The sequence below is a fragment of the Pavona decussata genome, unplaced genomic scaffold (assembly GCF_977016875.1).
Source record: "Pavona decussata unplaced genomic scaffold, jaPavDecu1.1 SCAFFOLD_139, whole genome shotgun sequence".
NCBI lineage: Eukaryota > Metazoa > Cnidaria > Anthozoa > Scleractinia > Agariciidae > Pavona > Pavona decussata.
Window position 1 is genome coordinate 378033 of NW_028145552.1, and position 26251 is coordinate 404283.

Here is a 26251-nt window from a genome sequence, read left to right on the forward strand (position 1 = left end):
CAAATTCAGACGAGTTGTTCCAGAAAAACTTCATTTCATTTCAGATTTGTTATGTATTATTTCTTTCCTCTCTATAACAATCGCAAAAGCTTTCAAATGTCTACGAATCGTAAGTGCTCAAAGGTTGTAGGAATATCTTCGGACATTTTTGGCAACGTTAGGAAGTCTTCGGAAATCTTTGGAAGCGGTTCGGACGTTTTCGGAAATCCCGGTCATATCGAGACAAAAATCTCACGCATTTGACTCAGAAAAAGTTGGCAGGTATATACCAACTGAGCTAACCGGTCGGCGGTATTGCGACCCCGATTGCAATCTGACCCCCTACTACTACAAGATAAAGCTACAATCGTAAATAAATTTAATAAACAATCTTAAAGGAGAAGTATCGTGGTGTTTTGGACCTCTAGATCTTCTTAAAAATGGTGAAATCACCCTAACTTAGCAACGAAATAATTCTAGAACAACGAGAGGAAAGAAATCAACTCAATTCTTGAAAGGAACATCTCTTGATCTGTTCTAGCGCATTTTGGAAACAAAAATGCGCCTAACATTTTTTAAGTTTCAATCCATTCTGACCTACTCTGTCTCCGACAAGAGGTACTAGTCGGGAGTTTTCAGTTTCACTAGGGTGATAATTTATAACAAAACTATACAATGATTTTGTTTTTGATGGCAGACAAACGTTTTGGGGTTTTCAAATGACATCAAATTCTCATGATACTTCCTCTTGAAATAACAATCGTAAGGGAGTTGTAACCCCCCTCCAAAAATTTCTGTTTAGCTTTGCAAGAAGTGTTATTTGAATATACTAATTGCAGTTTCATAATAAAAAGTGGGGGAAACCGAGCTATAAGTTGGCTACTTAAGAAATAGAGTCTTTTTAATTAACAGGTTATACTGTTGCTATGGTAACCCATTACGTCGAGAAAATGACCACGAATTGTTTGCCAATAATTAACCATTTGTTTGATGGAATTATTATTGTAACAACTGATAAAGAGTGCCAAGTATAAGTGCTGGAAAGCGAGGGATTGGACACTACTGCAGGCGACAACGGGAAGTCAGTGTAAGGGGTCATTATTATAGCTTACTGAAATTAAAATGGTTTGTACCAGAATATTTTTATAAAGAATTATTATTACTATTATTATTATTATTATTATTATTATTATTATTATTATTATTATTATTATTATTATTATTATTATTATTATTATTATTATTATTATTATTATTATTTTGCCCATCCGAAAACGAAAGGAATTCGGGTTTTCCAGTGTTACGAGACTGCTGAAACTTTAAAGTCTTTTGGGATTGATTCAAATTGCTGAGGCTATTGTTAAGGTCATGCCAATAGGTAACCACCTAATTGAAAAGTTTGGTACCTCTAGATAAATTATTAAGGTTACACCTGAACGCCATTATTCCGCCACTTGACATGGCTTTTATGGCGATATCTCGTTCGCGTTTAAAGCAATCCCAAAACCCTATCATCATATCGTGGATCTGTGTTGTGGAGTTTTTTGTGAATTTTTGGGTGATATTTGGGTATATTTGGAAGGAGTGGTTTTTCTAGAAAGATTGGTAAAATTAAGCGAAATAAGAAATATTGAAGATTTAGTGAAGTTTTAAAATTGGAATTTGTAGTCAATAATTAATAGACGGATACCAAGTTAGTCCACTAGCAACCTGGGGTGCTCTTGTGTGGGTATCAACTGTCTGTTAGTGTTCCAAAAATCATTTTCTCCCCTCTATCCCTTCTAAAACCTCTTCAAATTTCATTCAAATTTAGGTGTATCGCCCCCGCAGACAACTTTCTGTGCCCACTAACTAACAAAGTTTCTGTCAGCATGAGCAGTTTTAATGTATGCGCGAAGTTGCCTCGTCTGTGTCACCTATTGCGCATTAGCAAAAATGGCGGACAAGAACTGAAAACCCACAGTATCAAATATGCAGTCGCTGTATTTTGCTTTAGCATGCTGAGAGTAGACTTTAGTCAAAGTCTGTTAGACCATTGTGGGGTCTTGATATTTGTACAACCAGTAGGATACATAGGAGACAAACCATTCAGAGCAATTTACGACGAAATTTCGCGGTATCGCCGGGCGCAGGTACCTAACACGACTAGAACACTTCATTTGAGATATTCCAAGAGAATCACTCCTCAGTTTATCGAATGGGGAAATTTCCACTTCCATAGGCGAGTTTTGGGGCTCATCTGCGTGGGAAAATGTTCTGAGATTAGCGAAGTGGAAAAGCTGGAAAAACCTGTCAACGAGATTAAGAATCCTTTCAGTGCAATTCTGTTAAACACTAGATGTTTCGTCTTCGGTTGCAAATCCAACGACGATGTCAAGATCAGAAAAGATTTTGCGCTAATTGGTGGTGAAGATCATTCCAGAGACCTGCAGAATAATTTAGCCGAGTTCGTGGCTTCTCTCTTCAACGTTTTGGAATCCAAGAGACTGAGCAAATTATCGGAGAAAGTAGATAAGATCGTTCTTATTCAAGCCCCTGTGGAACATGAAACCTTTGGAGGAGAAAATGACAGCAGGTAGATTTTATTTGCATTTTTTCATATAAGTTCGATCTTTCATAATAATTTTCTTTTGCTGAAAATGTGCAGAAAGCTTGAGGGGTTGCAAGAAATCAGGGCAAAATAACTTACTCTACTCACTTGCAATCCTCAGGTTCTTTGGCTAGTGGTTTATAGTCACCTGATGAGACTCAAATATACTGCTAATCCAGTCTGTAGAGTATGGCATGTGCATCAAGTGCAAGTGTGGTTTGCACACATTTTGTGTGAATGCCTCTATGCCAAAGGAACTTGTTGAAAACAGGCCCCTACTAACATCATTCAGAATGTTAAGTTTCCACTCTAAAATAATAAAAAAAAATCGTAAAAAGTTTATCCTTCATTCAAAAAAATGTTACAAGTATAGGACTCTAAATTGGAAAAAAAGGGTTATATTATGTGCAAACAAAAATACAATATGTCATTCTACCCGTGGAACTAAAAATCTCCAGGTGAGGTTTCATACTGAAGTATACCAGCCTACATGCATGCATCAGTGCACGCAGATATCTTTAAAGTTCTTACTGCACCCAGTTGTATGTGTAAGATCTCGTCAAGTTCTGCTATACTCTGTAGACTGGCTGGCAATCTCATACCCTTGAGTCCTTAGTTGGTGCTTTTGTCCAGCAGTTGGTCACCATGAGAGACTCTGGTGAGATTGCAATTTTTTTTTTACTGGCTTTTCCGCAACTGCTAGTGCATTGTTTTACCCCAGAAATGATGCGGTGACAAAATTCCAGTACCCGGGTACTCTGGGCGTGAGATTAGGGTACTGGAGTTCTTTCACCACAGGATTTCTGCGGTAAAACCAAAAACTTTAACTGCTTATATATTGTACTGACTGATTGATTGTCTGACTGATTGAGTGATTATACTGACTGTACTGTACATCTCTAGTATTTCCAATTAGCCCTGGAGTGCTAAATCCATTGACCCTTAAATGGAGTTATTACCATTACCATCATCATCATCATTATCATTATGGTTAAGTTTGAACTTTGCTTTTTTTTTTTCTTATTTAGAGCAACCAAGAGAAAAACTATTGGTCGCTCTAAAAAGTACACTGGAGACTTGTGTATGTTGGCAGGCCTACCTCAGGAGGCACTCAGTCAATACCTTATTGCTACAGAACATCTGAGAGCTGCAAGTGATTTGCTGTGGATTGCTGGTGCTTTGGAAGGACAGTGTGCCGCGTCAATAGCATCAAACACAAATGAAGCCGAAAAGGGCTTAAACTCATTGATTCTGCCAACAGAATGTGCAGCGAACTCTGTGAATTTAGCTAGTAATGGATTAGGAAGTGAAGTTGATGAAACAAAGTTCAGGAACCCTCTGCCACTCAGTGAAGAAGACATGGTTGAAAGGTTATCTGAAGCATTGAAGCTTTACAGCAGGGTGAGAACTGATTGACTTGTTACACTGTACATCCCAATATCAGCATGATATTCTCTGCACTGTCCTCCATACATTTTGTACTCTCTATTTGGAAGAATTTGTCTGGGCATCCTGAACATCAAGATGATTTATCCTGGGTGACTGTTAACTCTATTTTCAAGATCTACTTCATACTGTGTACATGTAGTATGAAGTGTGGTCAATGCAAGCACATGTAGATGGAGCTTTGTTATTGTGGATGAAATTCTAAATCTCTGTGATCATTCAGTTTAAAGTTATAGTATTTAACAGTCCTTTCCTGATGTACTGGTTATGATGCTCTTTGCCTGTTGTGTGTTAAATAGCCCTTTTCACGGTTAACTCTGCTCATTTAAATTACAATGAAATCTAGCATGTATGTGAGGCAATTTCGGGCTATTTTGTAGTTTTAGCCCGAAATTGCCTCGCATCCATGTTGGATAGCATTGTAATGCAAATGAGAAAAAACAACTGCGAAAAGGGCTATTGGTTCAATAATAATTAATTATTGGTGAAATTATAGTGCTCAAACTAGTTTACCATAACGTTTTAGTTTCCATTGTCTCAGATTCATTACCATGAATGTAGTCTGAAACAAAGGACATACAAATCAAATTGTTTTACAGGTGAAATGGTAATTTCAAACTGAAAATAAATTTAAACCACAACACATCACAGCTAAACTCCTTTAAAAGTTACCTGTTCTTGTACCACTGACCAATCAAATGAAGGCTGCTGCCTACTTCATGTACTTTCTGTGGTACACCTTTTATTATTAATGTTATAAAATATTGAACATTTTATCAAAAGGCAATTCTGTTTTATCTTTTGAGCCTAGACAGTTGAGTCCTGTGCTGTTTGTTATTGTATTGTATTGTACATAGATTTTCAACGTGTACTTGTGATTTTTCTGCTGTTTGTTTTCACCTTGGCAGGTAAAAGGAGCAGCTGTTATAGAAGCTGAAGCCAATCTCAAGTTTACTAGGCTGTTGATCATTTATCAGGTTGAAAATAACTATTAATAATTATTTCTTGTTTCTTTGTATAAGGGCTCAATGCATTGCCAAAAATGATCATTACATTCCTTTGATTTTGTGTTCACTAAAATGTGTCATACTTGGGAGTAAAGCAAAGACCAGCAGCACAGGAAGTGATTGGTCTTGTTTTGGGATCATCAATGATCATCAATACAATGCCTCTTTCCTTGCATATACAGTGTACAGCTTACATGTAGACTGTAGACATCTTGGTGTACATGTACATGTAGCAGTTGCCTCTCTTGCTTACAGTATATAAGCCCAATTGACCAGGTGCCTAAAAAACAGCCCTAAGTGACTTTTGAAAAACTGCTAGATTCTCCTTCCAAATTACCCTGCATTTTCTTGCAAAAAGGGAGAATGTAACATGGGATGGGTCACTTTTTTCATGCCTCACTTCAATGATCTTTCTTTGAACAATTTTTCTTCTTAATTTATATGCATGGGCTGTCTTTTCATTGAACTGTGTATTTCATTTTGTCTCATTTTGACAGAGACGCATTGAAGCAAGCATAGCACTACAAAATTCGCTATCTGTGAACATTGCATTAACAGAACAAGAAAAGGTACAATATAAACAGCAGTACTGATAATATTTGTTTATTAATGAGGTTACATCAGTAGTTTTGGGGATGAAAACTGAATTTTAGTAAATAAATTTAATTCCATTTCATGGTTTTGCTTTCCTATGCATGTCACAGAGATTTTGCTGTATTTTGATCAAAGTTACTCCGACATCCAACATCATAGTATTTGTTTACGTGTTGATATTTTTATCCCAGATCCAGCGATATAGCTCTGCAGCAGTGTTATATGATGAGTTGGGATTCAGAAGAAAGGCAGCATTTTTCACCAGAGTTGCTGCAATGCAGTGTGTGTCACAGAAATTACCAAATCCTGTGTGGCGTTTGGTAAGAGCCGTCACCATCATTTATCATTCATCATTGTCATAATCATTATCATCATTCTTTAAGTCAAGCTGTGCTTTTTTGTAATGCTAATTTTTCCTGGACATATGGTGAATCAAAAATTTTGTTATTTGGTGAGAAGGACAACTTATGCTCCATGGGTCAGTTTTGTGAGTTACATGTATGCAGTCGGTTACTCGCGGCACATGCATTATTCTCCACATTGTCTTGTGTCTTGTTCTACATGTAGATGGGAGAGTAAAAAAGAACAGACTTAGAATTAGAAATAGGACTCTACTGCATCTACATGTAGCAACTATTTAATAATAGTTATAGTCAAACTACTGTCAAACTTTATTGGAAGGAAATACTACGAAAACCACCGATGCGTGGAATGGGACCGAATTTTCATATCACTGCCCGTCCACTTTCGTTAACAAATTCCACAAATTCCTGGATACTGGCGGTGGGCGGCAACTTTGCGCGGTTTTTTTTATTAGTAAAAACAAACACGAGAGCCGTTGTTGTGATGGCGGAAGCTACCAGTAAACGGTCTAAACGAGGTAGATGTTATATTAACGGGAGACCTCTTCAACTTGATTTGAGAAAAAAAATAGTAGAAGATATTGTTGAAGATGGCGGTGACTTTGTAACTGGCTTTTTCCCTGAAAATTTCTCAGCCATTGCTGAGAGAAACAGGGTCAAATTTGATACTGTGCAGAAAATTTGGAAAGAAGTGGTAGAAAAAGGCGATACAGGAATCACAAAAACGCGTGCAGCTAGCGTAAAGCAAATTCAGCAGGATGATATTGACTTTATAAGATTTCTAAAGACTGATAGAGCTTCAATGACTGCTGGTGAGTTGTATAAGCATACGAATGAGCATTGTAACATTGCTGCAGGAACATCAAATACAGCTATTCGGCGAGTACTCCGAAACAACATGACCGATGGAAAATGGACCTGGAAAAAGCTAACAAGGCCCGCTGCAGAGAAATTCACCCCAGACAACCTCCTCTGTACTCATAAAAATCTTTATCCATTTTCCACTTGGACCCACAATTTTAAAGACGTATCTTTCCATGATTTCAGTGATGTGTTTTTCTACTAGTACAATAGAAACGGCGCCAAGCAGCGACACTGCAGACAAGCGGCCGCGGCGACACTTCAATGGCGGCAAAGTCACGGGGCCCCAGGAATTTATGGAATTTGTTAATGAAAGTAGGCGGGGTGGTGATACGAAAATTCGGTCCCATTCCACGCATCGGTGGTTTTCGTAGTATAATTGTTGTTTCCTTATCTTTTAACAGTCTTATCAATTTTTGATGAGTGCCCTTGAAGGTTACAAGATTCATCTTGATCAAAAAGATGTTTCAGAAGGTATGTTGTTAAGACTTCACATCATGACAAATGTGAGATAAAAGAAAAGCTTTTATTAGGTTGTGTTCAGTTGACCATATTCTGTAATAAGAATAAGTGGAATAGCTGTTAGATTTCTCTTTTCAAGTAAATGCTGGAAGACATTTCTACAAAATGTCACTGACACATGATAATTTAAGAGTGATTTTGTACTTCAGTAACTCCAAAAACCTCTCATGTGGGATTTCTTGACATTGTTCTACGTATTCCTATTCCAAAATACGGTCAATTGAAGGTACACTTAATTATTATATATTTTATCCCTACATGTATCTTAATTTGCCGGTAGGTGGTAATTTTTGCCACCTGTGGTCAATTACCTAGGACTTTTTAAAAACAGCATGCAGACTTGATGCTGGACAGGATCCGCTTAACAGACAATGGGAAGTCCTGCAACGTAACCTTAAATCCTGCGATCTGCTCACCACATGAGTCATCCATAGCTCAATGGTTAGAGCATCCAAACTACGTGTACATGTAGTTATTGGAAGGTCGTGAGTTCAATTCCTGCGTGGGGCTCAGAATTTTTTCCGAGAATTTATAATGTGTGCTTATTATCTATTTTATTTTCTTGCAGAAATTCATCAGGCTAGATAACTGAACAGTCGATTTAAATGTTCCTACAACATAGCCAAATGAATCTTATATTAAGGTCTTATTTATGTTGACAGTTTCGATGACTGTCAGCCATCTTTATCAAACCTTGAAAAGCATGAAAAGTGTTAAAAGCCTTAAACAGGCTTTTGAAGGTGTTGATTATTGCGATAAATGCGCAAAGTCACTCATTAGACGCCCGCTCCCCCCTGGTTTGGGGGTGGAGATCACTTGTGTCCATATAGGAGAAAGCTGATAGGCTACCTCGTCCCTGTTCATAGTAGGAGTATTCAATCTACATGTAATACATATGCTTTCTTTAATCCATCGCTTAAATTTGTCGCTGTCCTGCTCAACTATTTCACTTGCTTCCCAATGCATAATATGATTGTTCTGACAGACATGGTCTGTTATGGCTGATTTACGGTGTTCATTGGTAGAAGCTCTGCGGGTGGTCCTTGTGAAATTTCTGTTAGAGATCTTTTCTGCTTCCTTTCTGTGTTCTGTGATCCAATGAACACCATAAATCAGCCATAACAGACCACGTCTGTCAGAACAATCATATTATGAATTGGGAAGCAAGTGAAATAGTTGAGCAGGACGACGACAAGTTTAAGCGATGGATTAAAGAAAGCATACAGTATGTATTATATCGAACACTCCTACTATGAACAGGGACGAGGGAGCCTATCAGCTTTCTCCTATATGGACACAAGTGATCTCCACCCCCAAACCAGGGGGGAGCGGGCGTCTAATGAGTGACTTTGCGCATTTATTGCAATAATCAACACCTTTAAAAGCCTATTTAAGGCTTCTAACAGTGCACTTTTCATGCTTTTCAAGTTTTGATAAAGATGGCTGACAGTCATTGAAACTGTCAACATAAATAAGACTTAAATATAAGACTGGCTATGTTGTAAGAACATTTAAATCGACTATCTATTTTATTTTCATAGCATTGGGTGGTTGGCTGGTTCATTAAATAAAATTATTGTTAGAAAAACCTTTAAAATACAAACAAATTTATAGATTTTTTTCCAAATTAAAGCTTAATTATCTCTAAGAAGTGCATGGATGCCCAATTTTCTTTTGAATTATTTCAATAACACTAAGATCTTCTCTCTTGCTCATCAATTTCGTGAAAACACCTTTGAATTAGTCGTCACCATCCAAAAGAAATCAGAGTTTGCCGGACCTTCTTCAGATGCAAAGAACATAATATGATTATGCAGAGTAGCAAAACAAGGCACCAATCTTAATTGTATGTTGTACTCTTTTAGATCATCCAAATGGTTGGCCAGCACTTCAAACAAGACTTCTTAATGAGCTTATATACACTTCCAGCCACTTAGGAGATCCTTCTTTGTCAGTCAGGTAATACATGTAGCATGCTAAATGCTAAACATCCTTTCAAGATGCCTCTTTCTTCTTTCCTTTCCTTTTATTTTCTATGTTATTTTATGTGTATATTTATATCTTTGTACATCATAAGATTGTGATGTTTGCATCTTGAATAAAGCATGTTAATGTTGTGTTTTGTTTCGTGTTAGGTCAGGTTATTATCAATGTCACGTGACAATATAATAAATAAAGGTAAATTAGCCACAGTAAAGAGATTTGAATGCTGACGTTTTGAACATTAACCCTTCACTTAATGCTCAAAACATCAGCACTCGAATCTCGATCTTTACGGTGGCTGATTTACCTTTAGTTATCAACTCTGTTGTTATTAACCAACATTCAGGGTGTACATTGTACATAGTTCGCATCTTATAACTGCAACAACAAAATATCACAAAAAAATACAGAATAACGTTCTTATGTAAAAACCATTCTGTGCACTGTACTAGAGGGAATCTGGAAAAGCTTGGATTCCAAGGCCAAATCGTCACTTTCACCCTTTCTCCATTGAGCCTTTGAAATAAAAAAAATTAATGTCAAGTTAATTATCTTTGCATTCCTTTCTTCAGACATTCGACGTTTTTACTGCAAACAATGCATGACCATATGAGTGATGATGAGAAGATGGAACTGTCTTTATTATTAGAGAAGTTCACAAAACAATGCACAGGTTCACCCAAAGAGAAAGAAAGTAACAGAACAGAGATGCTGGATATGCCGACCCTGCCCCTGACTAGAATGCCTGTAATCAGGTAAAATCTCTTCACCTTAAACTCTAACAGTCACTTATTGGAGGCTGAAATTTCTACTTGAGGAATGGAGGGCCAATGCAAGCTGAGTCGTTAAATTTGGAACAAGATAAAATCTGGAAAGAAATAGAAAGTGTTCAGTATTACTGCTATAAAGTAAAATCTTTGTCAGCTAGTTAAATTAGTGTAATTTTACTGATATTACCTAAAGTCTGGGAAAAGAAAATAATGGTTTGGAAAAAGTATGTGTGGGAACCCTGTCAGTATCGTAATTTGTTATCACCATTGAATTGCCTTGTTTCACAGATCTTTCAAAGTTCAACCCCTGGCTCCTCATATGAAGCCTATTGGGAAGAATTCTCTTGTCTCCTCAGATGCTGGATCTTCAGGACCATTTATATTCTCATCACTCAGACGGAATGCAAAAGACGCCAAGAAAGTTAGACGTAAGACAAAATGAAGCAGAATCATAAAAAATGCTCTGATTACCATCCTGAAACACTTCTTGTTACAAAAACAAACAATTCCCAATATTATTGATCAATGTCGAACAAAACCTGGCCCAAAATGCCCAATGGAATTACAATGCTGGTTGGACATGTATAATATTGCCCAGGAAAACTGGTTTACATGTAGTGTTCAATACCTGTGACTATCTTTGTAGACCAATGATAATATTATTGATACAGTTTGTATTTAGGCTTGATTTCTCCCGCTCCCTCGGGTCCTGAACAGTGGCTGGTAATCAAGCCTATATGTATTCTGAGGCTGTTTTTTCTGTTAACAGCAATTTTCACACTAAAGATGGATTATCGGTATTAATGTGAAAACTGTACGGGTATACAATTTTAGACAGATAATCTCTCTGATCATCTGTCTCTTAAGTCGGATTTTGAGGATGAATTATCCGTCTGAGACGGGTACTCTGTCTTCTACATGTGAAGTTCCATTTTCACACTAGGAGAGATAATAATTATTAATTGGTCAGACCAGTTATCTGTCTAGACCGGTGATCCATCTTAAGCGTGAAAACACCCAATCATGGGATGTACATGCACATGTAACATACAAGCTTGATTAGGCTCTACCACTGTGGGCCAGTTTTGTACAGGCTTAAGATCATTGGTGTTACTTTTACTTACAGATACAATGACGTGGGCCTGTGGTGACATTGGACAAGTTTCTCTTGATGTCTACAATCCTATGCCTTTTGAACTTAAAGTTTTCAATATGGTAAGACATATCTGTCTTTATTTACTTCCCAACATGTCTATGCCAATCTTAATATCAATCTTAGTGTCAATCTTAATTTATTTACTCGTATCATTTTATTAATTTTGCAGATTCTGTGTGTAGAGGGTGTGGATTTTGAACCCTACCCAACATGCCTGTCCCTTCCACCAAAAGCTGGGCCCCACACAGTGATTCTTCTTGGAATTCCGAAAGTTGCAGGACAACTGAGGATAACTGGTTAGCAAAGCAATTTCCTCACATGTTTTAATTTGTTTTTTTATGGCATACACAACTTATATTAATATATTAATGTAATATTATACGTTTTTATTTACCATACTACACGCATTACAAAATACAATACAGAATACAGGTTTTCGAGTTGAAGGCCAAAAAATTGGGAGGAAACCTAAACAAAACCATTAAATTATGCTTATATGAAATTAGGTTTCCTCACAAAATAAAAGATTGAATGATCAGGTACTGTGCTGCTGCATCGATTTGTTTTATGAATAGTGTTACTAAGGTAATTTGGCCCCCGTAAAGAGATTTGAGTGCTTAATCTCTTAACGATGGCCAAATTATTGTATCAACTCTGGTGATAAAACCAAACAGTAAATAAGACACTTGCCGTGCTTGTCCATCTTCCGTTATACATGAATTTTACAAGATGTTGCGTTCTACCTGCTATTATTATGCACAAAAGTTATGAATAAGAATTATCTCTGCTGAATTTCTGCGTTGTTATATTACTTTGATGGACTCACACTTCAAACGTTTTTTTTTTTTGTTTTTTGTTTTTTTTTTTTTTTAATGTAAGATTCTTTTATTTTTTATTTATTTATTTATAAACTTCGCCAGAGGAGAAAAAAAACAAAATGAAAAACCTCTGACAGGAGAGAACTCACAGAACGATATGTTCCAATAACGAGGCTCCTTGTATAAATAAAATCACATCATAATAATTAATTAACAATTAACAATTAATAATAACTAATTAACTAATTAACAACACATTTTAACTAATAATACAGGTAACGGTCTGCTTTGATGACATTTTATGCAGACACTTTTGAACGTTTGAGGTACTGCGGGATCGTACACATTCGCCAAAGATTTTGGAATTTTATGAAAACAATGTTTTCACGGTTTAACCTTTCCGACCCCCTATTATAGTGGCCACTGCATACTGCTTCTTCTCATGAACAAAACTATTCTAGGTTATGAGGTGAGACTAAAGAAAATAATTGCAAAAGATGAAAATGTTTGGCATGTGTTTAGATATAGATTCTCACAACCACCACCATAGGGAATATAAACACAGCGGCAAGGAGAATGTGCATGTGACTAATGGGACTTAATAGGTAAACTTTCAATGTTTACTTCAAGGTCTTAGTTACATGTACATCATAAATAATCTTGTTTTGTTTTTCAGGCTACACAGTGACTGTGTTTGGGGTAGAAAGCACTTGTAAGCTGACCGCAGAGAACTTGGAAAATAAAGAGGACTTTCCTGTGATTGTGGATGTGGCTCCTTCTTTGCCTGTCCTGCAGGTGTCCACCTCACTGCCCAAAGTCCGCTCTCAACCTCCTGATCCTGACACCCCTCAGGCTGCGCCCGTGCTCACTGCTGTCACGCTTTACGCTGGTCAAAGGTGAGCAGGCTTGAGATTGTGATCTTCTAGTACTGCAGTGGCCTGACATAGTCTGATTTAGAACGAATTTTTGGTTTTCCCAACTCAGTCGATAAGGTGATTTGGGCGCGCGCGGTTAAGTGGTTCAAGATTCGCTCGGATGAAGGGCTAACGCTCGACTACGTCAGCTCTTGAATCTCTTTACTCTGGCCAAATTAACTTATCAAGTCGGTTGATGAAACCAAAATATTTGTCCCCCTGCCCCCTCTCCCACCCCAGATGCCCGTGTAGAACCACAGTTTATTTTCGAAACTAACCCCTTATAGTCTGAGCATTTAAAGGTATTTAAGAGCAGTGCTTGGCAGGTGTTGGCAGTACGAGAATTCTTTCCACTAACAGAGCTGGCCCGCAGCCAAAACGGCAAGCTTACTAATGTATGTGTCCTTATGAAGCAGGACTGCCTCGAAAAATATTGTTCAGAATGAAACATTTTGTTGTGGCCATTTTTAAGTATTTTTTGTGGAGTTGTAGACATCAGGCCTTGAAATTGGTGGATTTTATTTTTGAACTTGTAACCTACTCAATGTTCAAACAAATATGAATAAGTAGACAGTTTGACCTGTATGTTTGCAGTTTTAAACCATTTTGTAAGAGCAGTTCTGCCTGGCATAGTCACAGCTAGTTTTACAATTTTAACCAGTGATTTACAACTTTCTGCTCTCTCGCAAATCAGCATTAAAGGAACAATTAAGTTGGAAAACACCAGCAAGCTGCCAGTGGACTCATTGAATATCGGCATCAGTAGCAAGGATGGGGAGGGTGAGTAATCCTGTATTATTAAACAGTAGTGAACCTATTTCGACCGGTTAGCTCAGTTGGGAGAGCACCGGACTACCGTGCGGGAGGTCGTGGGTTCAAACCCCGGCCCGCGGGACCAACACTCTATAAATAACTGAGGAGAAAGTGCTGCCTTTGCTCTGACATCTGCAAATGATTAGACTTTCCAGTCTTCTCGTACAAGGACGATAAACCGCCATGAGACCATGTCAATGTGATATGTGCGGTATATAATACATTGCCACTTTGATTTTCCACACCATTACACTTGATTACCTGTGTAATGTTGCATGGTGTTGGACTTAACTTTCGTTCTCTGATCGTTTGTGAAATAAAAATAACGAGAGATGGGCAAGTTACAATCTATAGTGCATGCCGTCATCCGTGAAAAGGAGGTTTCTGAACTTCTTTGAATTTTTTTTCCACTTAAACACTAGAACAGACGATCGTTACATCCCAAAAAATACATCAAGCGAAAGCTTCGGTTCTTGACAAGAATGCGAGCAAATGATAAACCTTTACACAAAGAAAATGGCTTGTTTTATCGAGTATTTTTTCCATGTTCTTCTTAGGGGCCAACGAGCTCTTCAGTTTTGATGAAAGCGAAATAGCGTCCAAACTTCCCGTCCTGCCAGGAGGCTCCACTGAAATTACAGTCACGATAACGGGGGCTCATCGCTTCCGACAAGGCGTTGAGAGCAGCGAGAATCTTAGCTACGACCCTGAGGCACCATGGGGATTGACAGGATCTATTCATTTCCGGTATTCAACAGGAGGTTCCGGAAGTAGCATGTGTCGTAAGGCCACAATGGCAATTGATGTGACAGTGGTTCCCAGCTTGCTGTGTGAGAATTACGAGATAATTGAACTTGCTAGGTATATGCTGTGTTGTCTGTTTTTTTGTTTTTTGTTTGTTGTTTTTGTTGTTGTTGTTGTTGTCGTTTTGTTTTGGTTTTTTTTTTTTTTTTTTGACATTTTGACGCAAATGCCCGTTCCGGAGTTCAAAAGAAGACTGGGGACGAGTGTTTAAATTTTCATTTAACCAGAAATTGGAGTCCAGCACGAGAAATATCGCATTAAAATTAGTTAACCAAGTTTGAGGTTCTGTTGTTAGATTGCAACCATGTAGAAGGTTTGCAAAGATCGGAAAAATTAGAGCCTTTGTATGGATTTGGGGACGCCATCTCAGAATTAGCCTGTGAACAGGCTCCCAAGTGATAAGGCGAAAAGAAAAATCGGCAAGCCGGGCGAGCGGAGCGCGGTATGCTCCCTCTCCGAGCTCGATTTTTGTATTCGCCCTATACCCCACTTGGGAGCCTGTTCACAGGCTATCTCAGAATTATAGACATTTGCGTGCAATTTGGGCGACCTGTGGCAGGTCACTACCTGGTTACTACGCAATGAAACAACCAAACTTGGTAAACTTACTAATTTTTATGTGATCTTTCTGGCGATGGGGTTAATTTCTTCATATGACACAATTTGAACAATGTATAAACTAGGGTCCAGTCCCTTTATGACCTTCGGAACGGGCAATTACTTTCCTCTCCGTTTTCTTATCGCTGACCAAGATGTTTTTCTCGTGTAACTGATACTCTCTTGCTTTTCTCCCATTTAGTGATAGATGTCACTGTTTACTGATGTTTGATGCTGTAAACAAGACTTCTAATGATATGGAGCTGTCGTTTTCTGTGCAGAATGGCAATGATCAACCTTGTGGTAAGAATAAAATCCACGAAAATGAGCCATGACAAAGATTTGATCATCAGTTGCGTTAAGAAATTAATATTTGACTTATGTTACATACAAACGAGACCTTTAGATTCTAGTATGAGTCAAGTAAGTGCAAGTTTTTCCAATAGAAAAAGAGTGCGCGCGCGAGTGAACCAGTGTCATTTTGGCGGGAAAACGAGATAGCCGTCGTCATTTTACGACGAGTTTTCGTGAGAACGTCGTAGTGGCAAAAATAAGTCCTCGAAACGAAGGTGATGTCGTCTTTTTGTAATAACGAAAGGGCGCAGCTACCATGATTCAGAACAACTGCGTCAAGTTCGTCACTCGCAAAAAGTAAAATCACGTTTCCTGGGATATGTCTCATAGTACTTCGCTAAAATCTTGAAGCCAAATCTGGCATTGGTATTCGTACTTGTGCTACAATGTAAAGGTCTCCAATGTGTTGTTGAGGCTCGTGTTATAAACGGGCTTCGTTGAACAGATGTTGTACGATATTTTTGGCAATTGTTCAGGAGCAGATTGTTAAAACAACTGTTGAAGGTTTTTAAATGCAGCCTACTTCTGGAAGCTCCAGTCACCAATTGTTTTGGCCCTAGTTGTTGCATAATAATTACGTGTTATTAAAAACTGAATCATTGTATAATGCAATTCGAGGGATTTGATTGGCTTAGCAGCTATGGTATATGAGCCATTATACCATGGCCAAGAAATAACGATCGTTAAATTGTCTGCTAGTTATTCTTGCACAGCGAAATTCAGTAAGATCTAGCAATATTTCTTCATTGTTTTTAATAAAACAATTATTCCACTTGCGCTTGTTGGATATGAGATGATTATAGCCAACTCGGCGCTACGCGCCTCGTTGGCTATCTATCATCTCATATCCAACGCGCGCTCGTGGAATAATTGTTAATTATCTATCTCTACAGAGGATGAAGTTTTTACAGAGGAGGTCATAAATATCCAAGGAAATGACAAAAATAGGTAAATGGTATAGAATAAGACAAGTACTACTACTTCAGTCCTGTTCCCTTGCCGGAAATAACATTATGCTGCTATAGCTTTCTTATGCAATGCAGCAAAGATAAAATAATCTTTTTCACTCGTTCTGTTAGGTTAACTATAAAGTTACCAAAATATGCGTTGTCACTTCTGGAGGACCACAAAAAGCAGGTAAATGTTTATTCAATTATCGGTTTTGAGTCTCCTTTTTTTATTAACTACTTAATAATCGAGAGTGAGGTTGTTACGGGAAAATCTCAACCTGAGGCCTTGCCTCAGATCTCGGTCTTAGCCAATCGGAGCACGCGTTTTATCGACCACTAGCCTGAGCAATAAAATAATTCCTTTTAATGGCGGGAGAGAAGGAAAAGCATTGCTCTGGATATTTTTTGTTCCCTGGTGTGTACCTGAACACAAGGGAATCAAATCTACTGCGTTTCTGGGGTGGTGATTTTGTTTTTCTTGTTCTAGAATCACAGTATGAACTCTACGCTGCATAGACGGATAGAATTCAAGAAGTTTGTGTGTGACTTGGTGAAGCTTCAATGGAGTCTGGTATCCTTTATTGAACTGATGTTAAAAATGATTGCGTGACACTGTTTAGCGAGTAATCAACTATATATCAGTAAGTCTTCAAACGCAACCTCTCTGTGCGAAGAGAAGCTCAACGTCTTGCGTTTCTCTACGTAAGTAAGGGCCGCATCATCTAAAACAACGGGAAAACAACAGGGAAATTAAATAAGGAAATGATTGAGATGCTTTTTTGTGTTCTAATTTTATGGTTACTAGCTAAAATACAAAGACCACGATACAAAGGCAGAGGATTCTATGATGAAAAGAAATTGGTTTAGTTGTCTATAAGCCAGGTTACGTTGCATTGAGCTGCACGCTCGTAACAGTCTTGTTGCTTTGCTAGTAAAATGAACCCACAATAGTTAAGATCACCGGTGTATACATCAATGTGCCACCAGGGTATTCAGGCGTAACGGGTTTTACGGGTAACCGGCCATAATGGCAGCCCTGTTGAACCTTCAAATCATCTTCATGAACATACTTTACGGCTTATAATTTACACAGTTACATCGGTCTGACAAGGTCAATTATAATTTCGAACTTTGAATTTCCACACCAAGGGCGCTTTCCTTTAATGAGAACGGGCCGGCCAGACCGGTCAATTTGTAAACGGAATGTCTTTTGAATTTCTTCAAAATAGCGCGTACCACTTGCAGAGTAATTATTTTGCAAGATTTTGCAGCACCATCCCTTCAAATGACGCATTACAGACAGGCCCGCCAGACCGGCCAATTCCGGCTAATGGAAAGCACTCTTAGACTATACATACTCTACCGGCTGCCAAAAAGCCTTATTGTAGCCGTAGTGTTGCTGATCCTTAGCGTCATTTTAGCCGGCCTGTCGAGCAGCAGGTAGCGGTAATGTCGACAATCTAAAGTTGGACGCCATCATGATGGAAGCTTTGAAGTCTGATCCGATCACGTTTGGTGAATATCTTCTGTTTGTTTTACTGTTATTTTTATCTTGTCTCGTTTTTACTGCTCATTTTGAAAAATAGTGTCTGCGTTAAAACTAGTAAACGTAAAAGAATGCGATATATTACGAACGACCAGTTTTGTTAGAAACTTGGACCGAGGAGACGAGTCTTCTAAAGCATATATTGACGCTAATTAAACAAGAAACAGCGAGCGATCACATGCAGCGTGTCGCCTGCTGTTTAATATTCCTTTAGGAAGAATGAAGACCTGCAATTGTTCTTTGAGCAAGGAGTACCATTTCCTTTTTCTTTTCTTTTCTTTTTTTGTTTTGTGTTCCTTTGTTTGTTTTGATTGAGTAGAAGTACATGTCAGTTTCCAGTCACTATTAGTAACGTAATGTAATACGTAGGCGCATTGTCTAACTGATACCACAAGTGCATTTCGTTCCTCACGCTCAAGCTTTTTTTTTATGTTTACTACTACGCATGCGCAGTATCCAGATGTTACCTATTTCAAACACATGCGCAGTTACTAGATCATCCCCACACGCAACAGTCATTGCTGCATATCTAACGCGCTGCTTTCACTTTATACATGTATAGCTGTTGCCTAATACGCATGTGCATTCGATAAGTGTTCCCACAAGTGTAAGCCCATTTCATCTGGTCCATATAAATCTTCATCTTGTCCTATTAAATTTCCGGCTTCCCTTCGCTGAAGGTCAAGCGCATTTGAATCTATTCTTACAGCCGAAAGGTTGTAGCGTTGGCTTACCGTATAAGGACGTGACTTTTGAAGGACAGTCTCCTCTTTTTCTTTATTTGTTGTTTTCACTGACATGAGTTTTTCTTCTAATTCTTATGCTAAGATGTCAATATCAACGGACAAGTGTACTGCAACACTTCTTCAAAAGAAGTCACAATATCCCTGTGCACGATTGTGGACCTCGTTATCACGGTTTCTAATAAAAGCGGTGAGTGGTAACCTAAACGTTGTTATACCGGCACGTACTCCCTTATTTAGCCCTAACCTGGGACATGTTACCCGAGAGGGTATGGTTTTCAATAGGGTATCTTTATATGGAATTGTTTTTATAAGCGAATGTTTTGGACGAGGAGACTTAAGGATTATTTTCAAGTCAATAATAGATAGATTTAGAATCGCTTTTGAGGCAAACGTGAGATTCGCGTTTATGTTCTCTTGTGGAAACAAGTTCAGAGATGAGAATGTTACAAACTAATTTTCAAGAGAATTCTGGCCTTTAGTGGTAACGCAAAACTACTCAGTTTTACTGAGAAACTAAAAACAGCGAACGGTAAATGGTTACGTGGCTATTTGCCATTTGTCGTAAACCTAACCTAAAGATGGTGATATTCCCCTAGAGGGGTTTTTCAGGGATAGTGAAACAAACCAGACAGAAACAAACATTTCATTCTTAACGTGGTTAAGAATCCCAACTGGCAGGGTTATTTACAAGCGTGGCCGAGGAGTTGAACTTGGGGCTACCGGGAAGCGGTCAGAGCGGAATTTGAATCTCGACGCCCAAACCACTCGACCACGCTGCAACCACATCGGTCGCGGCTAACATCATCCTAAGTATCTGTGTAAGGCAAATTCGCGTAAAAGAATAAACTGCAATTTGCATTCATCCTGTGACTGTGTTAACTCTAGAGACCAGCATGTAATTTCTCCTTACAATGTCACTGGTTCATCAAACAGTCAAGTTACGAGGATAAAGAACTGATCACCAAAGATGATTTGTATTTATGTTTAAGGACGGTGCCTACTATTGTTACTGCGCATACGTTCTGCGCATCGCGAGATACTCGGGTTTCCTATGGGTGGTGCCTACTAATACAGGGATATTTTTGCGCGGTTTAAAACTATACGGAGAAAGCAGAACTTACCTAATGTCGTTGGTATCTTAAAAGAAAATTGGAGGTAACCATGCATTTTTCAGAGAAAATTAAGCTTCAATTTTTAAAAAAAAACCCATACATTACTTTATATTTTTGCACTTTTTAGAGATATTGTTGCTTAATTATCTCTGCAAAATGCGTGGTTACCTCCAATTTTCTTTTTGGATTCCAATAGGCCTTGCTAAGATCTGCTTTTCCCGTATAGTCACAAACCGCACAAAAATACTTCGGTATTAGTAGGCACCGTCCTTAAATTGGATCTCCCAGCCAGTGCTATGTATTTTTTACCGGGTATACATAATGGTTTTGTTTTATCAGCAGATGAAGCACGTGGTCCCTTGTTGCTAAGCATTGATCCTTATCAGGACCAGGCCTCTGGCTGCCCAGTGACCGAGCTGGATGGAAAAGTAACCTGGGTCGGGACATTAAAGCTCAGAAATTCCCAGGTGAAGTTGGTTTCCTTGTGGATTTTTTTTTCCAAAATCTTTGCAGTAATCTCACTGATTACTTAGACTGCAGAACAGGACCATTTTTGAACAGACAACAAGGAATAGTAATTCCAATATTGATATTGCTGTCAGTCGATCCGAAGTGAAATCAGACTCTCCGTGTTTAGCAAGCGACCCCGTGATATTAGTGATGTAATAAGAAGTGGCTGTGCTATTACGCCCTCTTCTACTGTAGGCTCGCCCGTGGTGTAGCGGTTGTCACATCTGCCTTGAATGCAGGAGACCGAGGTTCGAGTCCTAGCCGACGAACCATATTTTCACATAGTACGTTATATCTTGGTTTTACGTGTTTAGCAACTTTTTTACCATCCAAGTCCTGGCCAAACAATGCTCTTGGGCCCGTTTCTCGAACGTCCCGGTAACCTATCGGGCCCGATACGTGTCTTTGGTGATAAATGTTTCTTAGAAGTCCGTTTTTGTTCGCTTTGAATACTAAATTTTAAAACCTTATAATGCTATGAAAACATTGGCCAAGTATCTTGTCTCTAATCACTGTGTAATCGGCGAAGAAATATTTAAAAATATACTTATCGGGCCCGGTAAGTTACTGGGACTTTCGAGCAACGGGGCCCTGGGGCCCGTTTCTCGAAAGTCCCGGTAACTTACCGGGCCCGATAAGTATATTTTCAAATGTTTTTTTCGCCGATTACACAGTGATTACAGGCATGGCACTCGGCCAATGTTTTCATACAGTTATAAGATTTAAAAATTTAGTGTTCAAAGCTAACAAAAATTGACTTCTGTTAAAAAACTTTTATCACCAAAAACACTTACCGGGCCCGGTAAGTTACCGGGACGTTCGAGAAACGGGCCCCTGGACTCTTAACCCCTACTGGGGTATAAATCTATTTTGTAGGGCCAATAGGTTAGGTTTTATAGGTTTGATATCAACCTATGCAACTGAACAATGTTTGCTTTTGTTTCCTTCTGTTCAGTTGTTGCCTGGAGCATCATTCAGCCACACATGTTCACTGGTCTTTCTCTACGCTGGGGAGTACATGGTTTCAATTTCTTGTAGCGAGATGGCCGCTGGACAAATCGAATCTAAAGACACTGTTTTTACGTTGAGGGAAAGGACTCGTAATTCAGACACAAATCTAAACGACGGCCATTGTAACGTAGTGAAGAAATCGTGGACGTTTTCACCGCCTATCAAAATTAACGTCGTCTATTGACCCGCTTTTGAGAAGGATGCTGGTGTTGTTTGGTGTTGATTAGAGCAAAGTAATCTTCTCCGGCCGATCAGGTCGATCGCAATAAAATAATTAGAACTAGCAGAAACAGCATGCAACGACTGCCAAGCGCGGGAAAACAGGCGGCTGGTGCCTTGCGCGGGAAACAGGCGACTTGTGCCAAGCGCGGGAAGATATGCAATTGGCACTAACGGTGGAACTGCCTTAAATTCTCCAAAAATGCTAAGAAAACTTCTTAGAAGACTCGAAGATGCACTGACCTGACCTGTTTCGGAGATGCACCTAAAGTGTTTAAGTTCGGATGAAGAATGTATCCGAATAAAAACCAGCCTTTAAACAGAGATATTGTAAAGAAATCAGGAACCAAAGGTATTCCAAAAAAAATCAAACTGCCAACTGTCTGAGAAAATTTAAAAAATAAGGCCCAATTATTGTTGGTCATGTGACAAGCCGTGCTGAAAATCGATGACTAGTACATCAGACGACAGACGTACCTGAAACGAAAGGTCAAACAAATTGATTGACGCCAGGAAAACTAAACAAGTCAATCCCTATCGCTGTCAGGAGTGGTCAAGTTGCAATATGGACAAAGATCCCAGATATTTTAAAAATAATCTAAAGTACACAGCAACACCGGGAAGTATCGTTAAAGCGTGTCACTGTAATGGTCGCACTCAGCATGTCACCCTCAGACTCAAAAACTCGAACCACCCTGTACATCATAATAAACAGCACCACAGGAAAGTACTGCTCAGTAGCTTTCATTTGAATGGTCGCACTTTAGGATTTCATTCAGACTCTAAAGTTAGAACCACCCTGTATATCATAATAAACAGCACCACAGGAAAGTACTGCTCAGTAGCTTTTATTTGAATGGTCACACTTTAGGATTTCACCCACAGACTCAAAAGTAAAAGCACCGTAGGAAATTGCTGTTTAGAGAATTTTATCCATAGAATCGAAAAGTAGAACCACTGTAGAGAATACCGAAGCCCTCATGGTTCTGTTGAGTTGTCACTCATATCGTTGGTTTCCATGGCAATACTTGATAAGAGCAACAATCAGTAACACCTATCCTATTTATTCGTGTAACGTGCTTTAATCTTTTGCATTAGCCAAACTTTAATTGCTCAGTCCTTGTATTTCTAGGTTATGGCTACGAATGAAATCCTAAAGTTTTACATGCAGCCGAAAGCCATTCAGTAGTTTTCTGTAGTGGCGTTTATTATACTTATTTGTAGACATACATACAAAGTGGCTCTAACTTTGTATTCAGTGTTACCACAATTGTAAACGAGACTTGACCCTTTAATCTTAAAACAATGATCAGCATCAAATTTTGCCGTGTAATGTCAATCCCGGAGGTGATGAGAATTTAGGATATGATAACCCAAGGTGACTTTTCTTGATATTTTAATAACTTCTCCCTAGTACTTTTATAAACAAAGTATGGGGACAAGATAGGAGAATTTGTTCTTTGGTGTTAGGGGTTAAAGGGTTAACAGAGCAACGCTGTGGTGCAGTTTGTTTTCGCGGTAGTACGACAACTGATGACTTGCACTCAAATAAGACAAGGAGTTACAGAGAAGTTTGTTTATGTTGACCTTGAAGGGAATTGGCATGCTAATTAGTTTACCTGCTGCAGGCAGTTATTAATCTAAGAAATGAGAATTAAAAAAAAAGGACTGCTTGTTCGGGAACTCGATGGTTAAGCCGGAACGTTAACAACGTTAACATTCTTTCAGAGAAAAGCCATTGGACGTTGTTAAAATTAGGCAATAAAATATAAATTTTGCCATAAAGTTTTTCAGGAATTGTTTATAATTGAGAATTCTCGAGTGGAAAAACAAAAAATATAATAAACATGTGAAAAAATCGATTTCAAGAATTAACTGACAATGACTTCTGTCGTTAAATAATTTGAAAAAATATATTGTTTTTAGGGGAAATAACTAATAAAGTGAATTTACGCTTGAGTGAAATGTTTTTTTTTTTTTTGTTCTTTTTTCTGAGAAAAATCACTCGGTAACAAGAGGAAAACTGTTGCTTTGCTGATGGTAATATCGAAATGTAAAAAGACTTACGTTAGATATTATTTTTCCCTTTTACTTATTTTCAAGACGTAAAACATGACAACACTCCCTCCAGTTTGCTACATAACTCCAAAGTTACTGTAGCTCAAACAACTGGTTTCCCATTGTTTGCTTGTCGCTTGTTTGACCTTCGATACAGTGTGACACCTAAGAAAACATGATTCTTATCGACCGGGCTGTTACCTATATCGTATCAGTCCCTGGAATATTTCGTATGGTTATTGACTTTGCGACAGGTGCCTGACAGGTGGGTAACTTAGAAACGCTCTGTATAGTTAACATTGCGTTACGGCCCGCCGGTGTACTAATCACAAGACCACGTATTGCAGCTTAAAAGTGGAGTTAAAACCTTACACTTTGTATCAAATGAATCCAATTTGCAAAATGCGATAGCTTTTGCATTGTGTTTTGGCGCTTCGCGACAAAATTGAAGAAAAGTGGCGCGAAACGATCCCGCGGTAACCGTTGCTTGGCGCGAAAAATTTGTGAGCCAATGAGCGGCTTGCCAGGTGACGTAATGTTTTGGTTGGAAGGGTGACTTAATTCCAGAAAAATTAGATGATGGTCGATCATAGCGGCTTCTGTAGGGGAAGAGTTACGTTAATTGCGGATTATTTAAGACATAAAGACACGACTAAAGAATTCCCAGAATGGGTGAGCACGTTTTAGGAAACTGTGAGAACATGGATGTGCTGTTTTACGAACAGGCGTCGATACCCGTGAACAATCTATCGCGATATGACAAGAACGCTCTGAGGTTGAATCTTGAAGGAGCGCAGCTTCCCTCGATGGTACAGGATCTTAGAGAAAAGGGAAAACTGGGAATTTACACTGAAAACTCGCCGGAGCTATCATTGTTCAAGATGGTTTCTCCTGAACTGGAGAAGTTCATTGCGAGTAATACCGGTTTGACGCCAAAGGGGAACCCAGGAACGCTCAATTCACCGGAGTTCACTTTATTTAACCTTATTTCGCCGGAGTTTGAAAAAATTCTGGCCAGTGTTCAGAATCCGAAATCGCCGACTCCAGCGAAGGGTTCTCGTGAAGGGACTCATACAGTAAAACAACAGCACGAAGCTTATGTGCAGGGCTTCGCCCAGGCTCTACAGCAAATTCATGACCGACAACAACCAGTTGATCATTTTCAGAAGCAGAATGGGTTACCCGCTACTTCTGGTACCAACAGTGGTTGGGCCGAACAGGACAACGTTCAGAATAGCTTTCACAGTCAGGCAGCGATCACTGAGGGCTCTTACGAGATGAGAAATCCGGCTTATAATACCGCAGTAACAGCGTATGAAAATCACGAGCTTAACCCAGCTTACAGCAACAACATGGGAGAATCAGAGAATTTTGATTACGAAGAGACGTTAAAACCCCAAGGAAACGTGCTTCCTTTACCTCCGATCGATTTAGAACTTCAAGAGATTGTAAAACGGGAGAGAAAGAAACAGAAAAACAGAGTGGCTGCGTCAAAATGTAGGAAAAAGAAGCTAGAGAGGGAGGCACAGCTTGAAGTAAGGGTACAGCAATTAAAAGATAAAAATATTGAACTTAACGCCGTGGCTAATGCACTGCGACAGCAAGTCAGCGAACTGAAGCAAAGAGTACTAGAGCATGTAGCGTATGGATGCCAGTTACCGCCTATCACCTCCGCCGCTTTCTAGAATTCGTTTGGTATTGCATTGTTACATCTTTAGTCTTTTTGCTCCTAGATGCAGTCCAAATTTCATGCAAAGTTGTTCGCAATTTTTAAATTTGTTTATCGCATGAATCCCAAGGTGTGATCATGCGCATGAAATCTGGAAAGAAGTGCTTTCTAATGAATTCATTTTTTGGATCTTTTGGCAGTGAAAGGTGTACATATCATTTGTCTTCAAATTGCTTTTCTTTATCAAAATTCCACTATTCGAGACGGTATTTTCAGCGATCAAAATGCCAGGAATTTGTCCGATATTCAGTTGCAATGTCGTGTTTGCCAATACCTGTTTTTACTGCCCGCTTCTGGTGGTACGACTGTGTTTTGAAGAGGATGAATTGACAAACATGAAAACAGCAAAAGAAACAAAAACACTTTGAATTTTTCGATCTCAGGATCGCGTTATATTTTCTTCCGTGTATTTTCGCTGAAAAAAATAACACATTCTGCAGTAAGTTGTCGTCCGGATTTGGCGTTTTTTGCCTCCGATTCGAGATTTTAAGGGTGCTACTGCTGTTTGATGTGTAGCAGGTGCTCTTCACGGTCCAAGGTGAGTTAAAGTTCAAAATCCCGTTGAAGATTACACGCATCTTGGCGTTAACTTGCACTTTATGACTCCTCGCACTTCACACCAAACGCTTTTAACAATCTCACATTCTTCAAATAACTAGTAAAATAACCTTATTATAGTGTAAATAGATTTTATTGTATATAAGCCAAAATTATATAAAAAAAGGAATTTACCGCAGTCATTTGGAATCCTTGAAAGTAATCTCTGATTGAATTTGAAAAGCAAGATCCCTTTTAAAAAT

At 38.7% G+C, this 26251-nt stretch overlaps 2 protein-coding genes across 3 annotated transcripts; both read left to right on the plus strand.

The window, feature by feature from the left end:
• Positions 1-1910: 1910 nt before the first annotated feature.
• Positions 1911-23623, plus strand: LOC146467062 (trafficking protein particle complex subunit 9-like). Of its 2 annotated transcripts, none has more exons than XM_085126390.1 (22): positions 1911-2554; positions 3598-3970; positions 4924-4992; positions 5520-5591; positions 5808-5936; positions 7244-7313; positions 9227-9320; positions 9917-10099; positions 10403-10542; positions 11241-11329; positions 11440-11566; positions 12765-12984; positions 13697-13782; positions 14373-14676; positions 15419-15519; positions 16464-16518; positions 16650-16707; positions 17008-17091; positions 17942-18035; positions 18895-18999; positions 20264-20391; positions 21390-23623. In XM_085126390.1, exons 1-22 carry the CDS (start codon positions 1977-1979, stop codon positions 21627-21629), a joined length of 3399 nt encoding a protein of 1132 aa, XP_084982516.1. In that variant the 5' UTR covers positions 1911-1976; the 3' UTR covers positions 21630-23623. The 2 variants fall into 2 exon arrangements, with proteins under 2 accessions (XP_084982516.1, XP_084982517.1); XM_085126391.1 differs by having other exon boundaries at positions 20267-20391.
• A 678-nt stretch (positions 23624-24301) lies between these two features.
• Positions 24302-25474, plus strand: LOC146467063 (transcription factor Jun-like). The gene has a single exon (XM_085126402.1). The coding sequence runs from the start codon at positions 24391-24393 to the stop codon at positions 25405-25407; it is 1017 nt and encodes a 338-aa protein (XP_084982528.1). The 5' UTR covers positions 24302-24390; the 3' UTR covers positions 25408-25474.
• Positions 25475-26251: the final 777 nt, after the last annotated feature.

Bases quoted from the DNA above. Each gene is read 5' to 3' on its own strand.
- LOC146467062 (XM_085126390.1), top strand. From the start codon at position 1,977: ATGCTGAGAGTAGACTTTAGTCAAAGTCTGTTAGACCATTGTGGGGTC. The intron at 2,555-3,597 runs GTAGATTTTATT...TTTCTTATTTAG, and splicing joins GGAGGAGAAAATGACAGCAG to AGCAACCAAGAGAAAAACTA. The intron at 5,937-7,243 runs GTAAGAGCCGTC...ATCTTTTAACAG, and splicing joins CAAATCCTGTGTGGCGTTTG to TCTTATCAATTTTTGATGAG.
- LOC146467063 (XM_085126402.1), top strand. From the start codon at position 24,391: ATGGGTGAGCACGTTTTAGGAAACTGTGAGAACATGGATGTGCTGTTT.